Raw genomic sequence first — 10,676 nt, 5'->3', positions numbered from 1 at the left:
TCCACAGCCTCTCTTCTGATTGGATTCTCGCCACAGACCCAGATCCAAGATGGCAGCTACCTTGGTGGAGCATGTTGTCGCTGACGCAGGAGCGTTTCTGAAGAAAGCTCCTCTTCAGGTCAGTCTTTGATTGTTTATTTGCTAATAAGCATGCTGTAAATAAAGCTTACTGACCCTAACCTATAATCCTGTCCTCCCTGACTGGCCACTACGAGTAGATACGTCTAAGGGATGGTTAACCCACTACTAGTAGATCATGCAGTGGTCACCACTACAATAAATAAGTTATACCCTAACCCAAACCACTTGATAGATCGATGTTAGGGTTAACCCAGCACTAGTAGATCATGGTAAGGTTAACCCACTACTAGTAGATCAGGGCTAGGGTTAACTCACCACTAGTAGATCAGGGTTAGGTTAACTCCCCACTAGAAGATCAGGGTTAGGTTAACCCACTTATAGAAGATCAGGATTAGGGTTAACTCACTACTAGTAGATCAGGGTTAGGTTAACCCACTACTAGAAGATCAGGGTTAGGTTAACCCACTACTACTAGATCAGGGTTAGGTTAACTCACCACTAGAAGATCAGGGTTAGGTTAACCCACTACTAGAAGATCAGGGTTAGGGTTCACTCACTACTAGTAGATCAGGGTTAGGTTAACTCACTACTAGTAGATCAGGGTTAGGTTAACTCACTACTAGTAGATCAGGGTTGGTTTAACCCACTACTAGTAAATCAGGGTTAGGTTAACTCACTACTAGTAGATAAGGGTTAGGTTAACTCACTACTAACAGGACTCACGCTGTATTACAACGCAGAGTTAATGGGCCACATTATGTTGTAATTTGTTGCAGGACATCGGAGCAACAATCTACACCCTGAAGGACGTGGTGGAGGAGATCAGAGATAAGAACACCAGAAGAAGTCTGTCTGTCCTACCATATCAGCTCAACTTCAAAGAACCGTATCCTGAACACATCCGGTTTGGTAAGACTTCCACACGCTTTGACATTGTGACACGGTCCTGCATGTCTTTGGTTCCGGATTGACCCGACAACGTGTCTCTTCTCCTAGTGACTGAGTTCTCCAAGAAGACGGGGGACTACCCCAGCCTGTCGGCCACGGACATCAAGGTCCTCGCTCTGACCTATCAGCTAGAGCTAGAGCAGGTCGGCTCAGACCATCTGAAGAAGGAGCCAGAAGTCAAGGTAACTGCGACAGCTTCTATATGATCTCATATTTTACACAGCTTGGTGTTATTTTGAACTTTTGAAAACATTTCCTGCTCCAGGTGCATGTTCAGAACACACAGCGGCACCCAGAGGCTCCGGTCAACGTCGCTGGATTCCACTTCCCGTCAAGAGTAAACCTTATAACCCCGAAAGTAAAAACAGACCCTGCTAGGATTTCCTGCCCTTCTGTATATGCCCTCTTATTCTGTTGTTATTGGTGTTTAGAAGGCGGGAGACGGCAGACAAACGCCTGCACGCTCGCACTCTGTTCTCCACGCTGAGGATGGGGAGTTTAACAGTTTCCAGTTCTGGAGGGACCCGCTGCCATGCATTGCGTCTGACCTGTTAGAATGGCTGGTAAGTATTTAAGAAACTATGCACAATGATCAGTGTTTAAAAGGTCTAGAACTATTATCTGATTTGACATTTTATTTTTTTAAGGAACCATTTCTTCCAGGGCGATCAAACGATGCTGCTGATGTTCCGGTTTGATATGGATGCTTTGTTCTCAGGACGATGAGGGCCGCAGGAGCTCTGGAGTGGAAGACCGACCCGGAGCAGGGGAGGAAGAACTGCAGCAGACTGAATACTGTGAAAGAGAGCAGGGCAGAGAGCTGTCAGAAGAGGACGAGATAGAGGAGGAGGACGAGGAGGAGGACGAGGAGGAGGAGGAGGAGGAGGAGGAGGAGGACGATGGTGAGGGATGGATAACTCCTAGCAACCTCAAGCAAGTTCAGCTGGAGTCGGGGGACTGGACGGCCCCCGCTGATATTAAAGTGGGATGTCTGACCACTGACTTTGCCATGCAGGTAATGTAATTGTAATATCTAAATTATTGATTTAAAGGGGACCATGTATAATTTACAAAGTAAATGTCTCCATTGGATGCCCCGTATCAGATTATAGATTCAACTGTATAATCAAATGTGATATACCAGCTATATCGCTCATGCAGACTTTGACTCTGCATGTTACAATAGCCGAGTGACAATATTTATAAAATGATAACAGTAGAATATTAAGTGAGAAATGTTCTTAACTGATATGTTTACTATTATGTCCAGAATGTTCTCATTCAAATCGGCCTTCATGTCCTCTCGGTCAACGGAATGCTCATAAAGCAAGCAAGAAACTACATCCTACGCTGCCACGCCTGCTTCAAGTGAGTAGGAAGCAGTCTGTTAAAACATTTCATCATTAGATTCTGTTTTGGAACCCACTGATGTTTCTTTTTTTTTCCTTTTGTAGAACTACAACAAACATGACGAAGGCATTCTGCCCTCACTGTGGAAACAAAACATTAAAGAAGATCGCAGTTACCATCAACGAGGACGGCAGCACGCAGATGCATTTCTCCCGGAACCCCAAAGTCCTGAACCCCAAGGGGTTGAAGGTAAGAGTGAAAGACCTAAGCCTAACCCTGAGAGTAGAAGAGCTTACCCTTAGAGTAGAAGACCCAAGCCTAACCCTGAGAGTAGAATACCTAACCCTTACCCTAGAATACCTAACACTGAGAGTGGAATACCTAACCCTGAGAGTAGAAGACCTAACGCTGAGAGTAGAAGACCTAACCCTGAGAGTAAAAGACCTAACCCTGAGAGTAGAAGACCTTAAGGTGCGGCCACACCTAACGCGTTACGAGCGTTAGATTACGCCCGTAACGCGCCTTACCTGATGCTTGATCATTGTGTGTCACAAAAATGGTTCAACGCGCCTATGCAGCTAGATGAGCCCGCCCTGAAGGTGCTTATTTTCGATAGTGACCGGCGACGTTCTATACATTATCCCGCTTATTACAAGGCTACTTCCCAAAACGAAAAAATAACATCACATGGTGTGTCTTTTTACAATTTATTCATTACCAGCATTCGTAGTGTTGATTAGTAGAGAAATAGTCCGCCAAAGACTTTGACGTCGCTTAGCAACCGAAGACAATGGGGTTGACAAGTTACCCCATCGACTACTACCCATGCAAGTGAACGGCATTGAGAAGACCCGTGTAATAAAGGCCTATAATATTTCAGTTTATGGCATAGATTTCTCCTCAGATGAGGCCAATAAAGCAATGATTAAAAAGAAAAACACAAACACTCGATCAAAGGCCCGACCCGGCCCGAGGGTAGTGGTGGGAAATATCGGCCCGACGCAGCCCGCGGGTTAGGTCGGGCTCGGGCAAAAAATCTAAACTCTAGTGCATGACGTCCTCCGCAAGCGCTCACAGCTGGGTGAGTTTCACCACCTCCTCATCGTTTCAGCAGACACTGATGACTTGGTCGTCCATGTTCTTTCTGCTTCTGTGCGTCCTCCGTCTCTCTGCCAATGACATCAGGTCAAGCTCAACGCTGATTGGCTATCGCGGTTAAGCGTCACGCGTAGGCGTGTCCAAAGTTCAATTCTTTGAACCCCGCTCGTTAGTGCGTTGGGCGCGTTGGGCGCGTTATGCTTAACGCGCTGCTTTAGCGCGTGTAACGCATCTACGCGCCTTAACCAATAGTTCCCTATGCAAAAATGCAGATTTTCAATGCCTCTAACGTGCGTAACGCGTTCAGTGTGGCCGTACCTTTACCCTGAAAGTAGAAAACCTAACCCTAACCCTGAGAGTAGAAGACCTAACCCTGAGAGTAGAAGACCTAACCCTTACCCTGAGAGTAGAAGACATAACCTAATGTATTGCTTGTTACATAATGCCTCGTTGCATGAGATATGTACATCATACATCGTCACGGTGCACTGTGCTGGTGAGTGACGGCCTGCTGTCCTTGCAGTACGCTTTGCCGCTGCCCAGAGGAGGCAAACACGCTAACAACCCCCATCTGGTGGAGGACCAGCGCTTCCCCCAGCAGAGGCTCTCCAGGAAGGCCCGGCAGAAGACCAACGTGTACGACCCCGACTACGTCAGCGGCAGCTCCCCCTTCAGGGAGAACGATATCACCAGCCGGGCGGCCAACCTGCAGATCAGCGACGGCCGGGGCGGGGGGGGCGACAGAGGACCAACCCCAACGCTACACGCAAGAAATTTGTGAAAAAGTGAAGACTATGTGGACCCCTCCTCACATGTAGAACTGACCTCACACCAACCTTTATTTTGCAGGTTTCTAAAGTTGACAGGATTTCGTATTCTATGGCAATACATTTTGTGGGCTGTCTATCAGTGTAATGTAACTTTATTAACAATAACCCTGTTTGAAATAAACACATTGCTTTCAAATGAGCCCAAACAACAATAAAAAACGATTTGCTTAAAAAAATTACAAATAACACTTAAAAACTGTCAATGATTTCCCATTCTTGTGATTCAAGTGACAAAACAATTCTCAAACTTTGAGCGTATCTATGGAAAGCAAGCGGTGACCAATGCATCAAAAGAGATTTGGCATTTTGGCCGCCTCATGTACCCTGACAGTGGCTGATTCATTATGATCTCCAACTCCAACACACAGATTTGCAGACTAAGGTTAGGAGTTGTTAGGCATTCAGATCAGATTCAACTTTATTGTCCTTTAGCAGAGTACAGGTACAGAGCCAATGAAATGCAGTTGACATCCAACCAGAAGGGCATAAGAGGCCTTTGTGTGGGCCAGCTTGGGGAGGAGCTCGCTACAGGTCCCTGGCTGAGGAACAGCCTCTGGGTTGGTCAGACTGCTGAGCTCTCTATGACCGGGAACCACTTTGGAGCACAAACCAAGGGTGAGCGAAGGGTGCACCCACACGACAGCCCAGGCGCTTGTTCTAGCGGAGGACGAGTCGTCACGGAGGCGGCTGGGTGAGTCACTGAGCTTCTGTCAAGGACTGCCTACTCACAACGCCTCCAAGGCCGAACCAGACTTAGAATAAGTCCAGGTCATCTGGAGAATGCTCCCTAATACGAGTATATGAACAGACTCTGACTACCTCAGATGGATTCTTCAGGGATTATGTAAAACATGACTAAAAGCTTCCCCTGCATGTGTTTGTATGGAAAGACTGAAGGCAGATTTTCTTTCCATATACTTAAATACCAACAGAGAAATATGCAACACCTTGGAGTATCACAGCTATTACCATTCTAAAGCCCCTGACAATGACATGATGGGTGTCAGTGGTTCATGATGCTGGGTTGTGTGTGGGTAGGTGGAAGACGCATTAGTAATGGCTGCATGCTCCACTTCAGACCACCACCTACTGAAAACCCCCTCACTCTGCACTAGAGAGGATAATATGCCTCTGCTCTCCTTTGACGGTTGCTGTGGCATAATTCTGTATTATTACTGTGTTCCTAAAAGTGAGTTGGTACGGATTGATAGCAACATGGTTTGCTATATTCTAGTTTGGTGACCTGATTCAGGAATTTAGGGGCTAGGGTGATATGGTTTTAAGGGTGATATGGTTATTATTGGTGTTAAGGCAAAACAGGGTTTCTGCTCTTCCACTTAGCTAACCCTTATAGGGCTAGTTAGGTTAGTACCAGGGTTAGTATGATCCACCTATAGGGCTGGTTAGGTTAGTATTCAACTTTAGGGCTAGTTAGGTTAGTATCAGTCTAGTAGGGTTAGGGTTGATACATAATAGCATAAGTATTTATCTTCAGGGTTAGTTATATTACTATTAGGTTAACTTAAGGGTAACCTAACACAAGCATGTTAGGTTAGCCTGACCGTCACGGTTAACCCTAACCCAGTGGGTGCTCCATCAGGCATAGCTGTCTGTCTGTCTGGATGGCTCTCTGGCTAGCTGCCAGGAACCAACCTTAGCCTCTGCTCTATCCAACACCAGATGTAGGTCGCAGAATGCTGCAGGGAACAAGGGCTGTGTGTGTGTGTGTGTGTGTGTGTGTGTGTGTGTGTGTGTGTGTGTTGGGAGATAGAGGGAGGATTGTGTTATGGATGCTCATCATGGAGGACATGCCTGCCAGCATAGAGTCTCAGTGCTGTCACAGTGCATCGTCACAAACACCCGGACACCCCGGGGGACCCGGACACACTCGTTCCAAAACCTTCTTCTGCCATGCATCCCTCTCTATCCTCATTGTCTGTATCTCTTTATCGCTCTCCTTCTCTATCCATCCCTCTCTCTCCTTCACACACAAGCGCATATATTCTTTCCACATATATTCTCTTATCTCTCAGATTTTCCCATTCATGAAATTTGAATCCCATCATTTCTAAATTGCTAATTCCTGCAGGAGAAATTTGGAAGATACATTTATAAGGCCTACTCCAAAATCGTGTTTATTCTTGGTTTGATTGAACCATCTTAAACATAAACACATACCACTGCTAAAGCCCTGGTGCAGGGTAGCGTGGGTCTTAGACAGTTTGAGAAGAAGCACAGCGAACATGTTTGGTTGGCTGAACAACCATAAGGCCTGTTTTACTGGTCATTGAACTGTGGATTTGTCGGATATTGAGTTTTGAGCGCATATGAGTGCATATGTACAGTATCGTACTCAGTTCAGTACTCAGTATTCCAGATGTACAGTATCATACTCAGTACTGCAGATGTACATCAGCAGCAGAATCTTCTAAATACTGAATGAAAGTGTGCACACACCCTAACTTATTATTTCTCTCAACTCTCAGGTTATGAAAATAATTTTTTAGGTTAGGGCTTTCCTTCCTATAATTTTAATAGCATTCATTCATTTTCATATCACCAGGCTGAACTTGTAACCTTGTTTCTGCCATGGCCACAAAGAAAAGGTTTAATAAAAATAAAATGCATACCAATGATTGTGCTTCAGCAGTGACTATTTTGAACTCTGTAGAGCTTGGTCTATACAAGGGCATCGCGCATGTAAGCCCATGACCCTGGTTGATGTCAAAAGTCGTTAGTAAAATCAATAACTTCCTTCCGGACAATATTGATCTTTTGTGATTTCATTATGCGCGTAATGCATTATTGCCGTCACCACAATTCTCATGGACAGTAGTCTAGTCAGGTCAACATCATGATATGAACTTCAAAACAAGATAAGTCACTCTAACAGAATTAGCCAATTATCAAAGGTGTGAGTAAAACTGATGCAGGTCAATGTAGACTTGATTTGATTTTCGGATCTCACGTCAGTAACCTTATAAATATTGCTTAAGTGCAACAATTTCTTTACCAGGCAGATACTGAGAGACTTATGCATGAGTGTATCACTAGCAGGCTTAAATTCTGTAATGCTCTCCTTTCTGTTCTACTTAAGAAGACTTAGACTTAGACTTGGCTTTACTGATCCTTTTGGGATGAATCCCTCAAGGAAATTGAATTTCCAGTAGCTTACACAACACAATATATATACAATATAAGATAAAACAATAAACTCTTCTGAACAGGCTCCTCTGGTTGCTGACAACGGTGTGCAGGGGGTGGCTGGCATTGTCAATAATGTCCAGCAGTTTGTCCAGTGTCCTCCTCTCTGCCACCGTCACCAGTGAGTCCAGCTTCATGCCGGACACAGAGCCGGCCCGCCTGATCAGTTTCTCGTCTGGAGATGTCCCTCTTGTATATGCTGCCTCCCCAGCACAACACAGTGTAGAAGCGGATGCTGGCAACCACAGATTGGTAAAACATCCACAGCAGTTTGCTGCAAATTCTGAGGTGTACAGGGTGAAGAGAAGAGGGCCCAGCACCGTGCCCTGGGGGGGGGTCCAGTGCTGCTGACCAGTGTCAGACGTGGTGTCCTTCAGCCTGACGTACTGTGGCGTACCGTCAGTAAGGTAATCGTCAATCCAGTCCACCAGATAAATATAATATATAATCCCAGAAAGCTCTATATAAGATAGAGATCACCCAGAATGCAGCAGCATGTGTACTTACCAAGACCAGAAGGAGAGTCCACATCTCACCTGTCCCAAAGTCTCTTCATTGGTTGCCCATCAGTTCTAGAATCGATTTTAAAATCTTCTTATTAATGTTCAAAACATTCAATGAGCTAGTGCCCGGATATTTCTCAAAGATGCTTCTGATGTATGCTCCCTTTAGATCACTGCTGCTGGAATTTTGAATTTCCCTGAAGGAGCATTCCCATTCCCTATCTATTGTGGTATCCCGGTGCTCGGTTGGGCCGGGTTCCACTGACAAAACTCGCTTGGCATTGGGGTTTTGGCCATTGCAGGCATTTATTTAACAAACAACTTAAACACTCAAACCATAAAGGAGTCGCGGTCTCTAGGGCCTCCGTGGGCCTCTAGGCTCTCTCGCTGCCACGAGCACCTCCTTCCTGCACCCGACCCGTGCTGTGCCCGTGCTGGACCTCCACTTAAGATGGCTCCCGTGCTTTCGGCCAGGTGTCCCCCAATCACCCTGATTGGGGAGCCAAAAGGGCTGCTCTCCGTCGCCGGCTGGTGGGTGGGGGTGGTATATCCAGTCCTTTACGGTACCCCGGGCCCGTCTAGGCCGAGGTCTCCGTGGCGGAATGCCACACTATCTATCTATCTACTGAGGTCCTCTGGTACTGGCCTTTGAGATGTTCTCTGGGTGAGGACAGAGACCGATGGAAAGGCGGCCTTAAGTGTCTATGGTCCTCGCCTCTGGAACAGCCTGCCGCAGGAGCCGAGTCATCACAATATGTGAACACCTTTAAAAGAAACCTTAAGAAATACCCATTTAAGCATTCTCTTTATCCATTTTATTGTTAAGCACCTTGTATTGCAATTTAGCACGAAAGGCCCTATATAAATAAAGTTTGTTTTGAATTTACATCGGTGTTGCCTCATTGGTCTTGCTTCTCTGCCCGACTTAATGCAAATAGTTTCTTATGCAGTGTTGTAGCTCGTTAACTGCTACTACTGAATAGCTAATATGAAACTAATCTGGTCAAATAGAACTTTAAATAAAAGAAAGTTAACCAAGCCATGAATCAAATTTCAGCCATCAATGGAATCATACTCACCAATTTAAATATCTATCCTTTGATCATGTTGTTTAGATTGTTTATTTCCTAATTTTCTCTCACATTAGTTCAATCAATATCTCAAATATTAAGTAGAAAAAGGAAACTTATTTTTATTGAAGAGGTTTCTCCACCAATGTACACTTGTGTAGCTTATAGTGAAATACTCAAATAACACTTAAGTAACAACACTCAAGTAAATACAGTTTCAGGGGCCAGTCGGATTCAGCAGCTGACCAGCTGAACATTTCAGTAATACAAATTAAGTATAAATGATGTAGCAACTATAGCTACATTATAAACATATGTTTTTTCAGTTCCAACAGTGTGCCTATTCATATAACGAAGGAAAACACACCCCTTCATAAATGCAGGTTACTTCCCATAATTGGTTGGATTACCGGTGGAGATTAGAAAATAGCTGCAGCTATAATCAGTATGAGTAGGATTTAAGTGTAAACCATTCTTCTTGTTAATGATGAACTAACTTCTCTGCTGCATAGGACAAACCCCTGCAAATTGTTAAACCTTTATCTTCACTATGAGGGCGAGGTATTGGACCGGGACTCTGTACTGCGCTGTACATTCTAGTGCCAGAAAAGGATTTTGGGATTAATAGCTGTGGTATGGTCTCTGGTTGTAAGGGTTGTATCCCTGGTGGCCTGACTGGTGGCCACTCTCATGACCCCGACGGTCTTGCTGCCTGCGATGATCGCCTCCCCAACCCCGATCTCCTCTCCAACCCCGATCTCCTCCCCAACCCCGATCTCCATGCCAGCCATGACCTCCTCCTCCTCCTCCCCGTCCACCACCTCCTCGGTGTCTAGAACGAGATAAGGAAATACCTGATCTCCGGGTACAAAGCATGATTTCAAATTGATCAATGGGTTTAAGGTTAACTTCCAGGCCTATAATGTGGGCTATATCTAATTGCAATTACAGAAGGTTTATACTAACTATAGTACCTCAATGAAAACGAACGTTTAACAAATGTTTTCCTCTTTTGTTATCAATAGAGAACCCTAATTGAATTGCTCTGTTGTAATGGAGACACAGAAAGGCAGAGAGACAGATATTTACCTGTGATCTCTGCCTCTAGAGCTCCAGTTCTCCACGATGGGCGGCGGGTCTGCCGGCCGGCTCCGATACACCTGGTAAATCGCGTCGTCGGCTGAGAATCTGTGTGCAAACCGTTCCTCATAATCAGGTTTGTCCTCCGTGTTCTCCGTCATTCTGGAAGACAACAAAAAAGCGTACAAAATAAATAACTATTGGTCAGCAGACATGAGGTTAGGGCTGTGGTTATTTAGTAAGTTTAGTTGGTAGTTAGCAACCCTAACCCTCACCCGGAGTGGATCTACACTAAATCACATTACGTCGTAACGATGATCTGAAATCAATTCAAATTAACTGATCAATTCATTTAATTTATGATCAGGTGAACGTTGCGATGCATTGAAAAACATCATCCTCACCTGCCCGTTTAATCCAATTAGAAAAGTAAGGTGGGAGGCAAACAGCTTAACAAAGGTGCACCAATAAACCCGCTCCGCCTGAACAGTAAGACACATACATTGGTTCCG

General features: G+C 45.1%; 2 protein-coding genes across 2 annotated transcripts; one reads left to right on the top strand and one right to left on the bottom strand.

The window, feature by feature from the left end:
- The first annotated feature begins 34 nt into the window (after positions 1–34).
- Positions 35–4,495, top strand: nob1 (NIN1 (RPN12) binding protein 1 homolog). The gene is given in 10 exon segments (XM_030377767.1): positions 35–118; positions 858–990; positions 1,078–1,211; positions 1,295–1,387; positions 1,461–1,592; positions 1,748–2,044; positions 2,300–2,397; positions 2,484–2,628; positions 4,001–4,208; positions 4,211–4,495. Coding segments are annotated over 10 exon segments (1,365 nt in total). The 5' UTR covers positions 35–49; the 3' UTR covers positions 4,267–4,495.
- A 5,210-nt stretch (positions 4,496–9,705) lies between these two features.
- LOC115559131 (RNA guanine-N7 methyltransferase activating subunit) lies at positions 9,706–10,675 on the bottom strand. Its single transcript, XM_030377829.1, has 3 exons — positions 10,569–10,675; positions 10,174–10,326; positions 9,706–9,916 (listed from the first exon to the last, which is right to left on the bottom strand). The coding sequence occupies exons 2-3, from the start codon at positions 10,323–10,325 to the stop codon at positions 9,706–9,708; spliced, it is 363 nt and encodes a 120-aa protein (XP_030233689.1). The 5' UTR covers position 10,326; positions 10,569–10,675.
- Between the last annotated feature and the right edge of the window lies 1 nt (position 10,676).

This window comes from Gadus morhua, chromosome 14 (assembly GCF_902167405.1).
Source record: "Gadus morhua chromosome 14, gadMor3.0, whole genome shotgun sequence".
Classification (NCBI taxonomy): domain Eukaryota; kingdom Metazoa; phylum Chordata; class Actinopteri; order Gadiformes; family Gadidae; genus Gadus; species Gadus morhua.
Note: the sequence above shows the minus strand (reverse complement) of the source record. Positions and strands in the feature narration are given on the sequence as shown.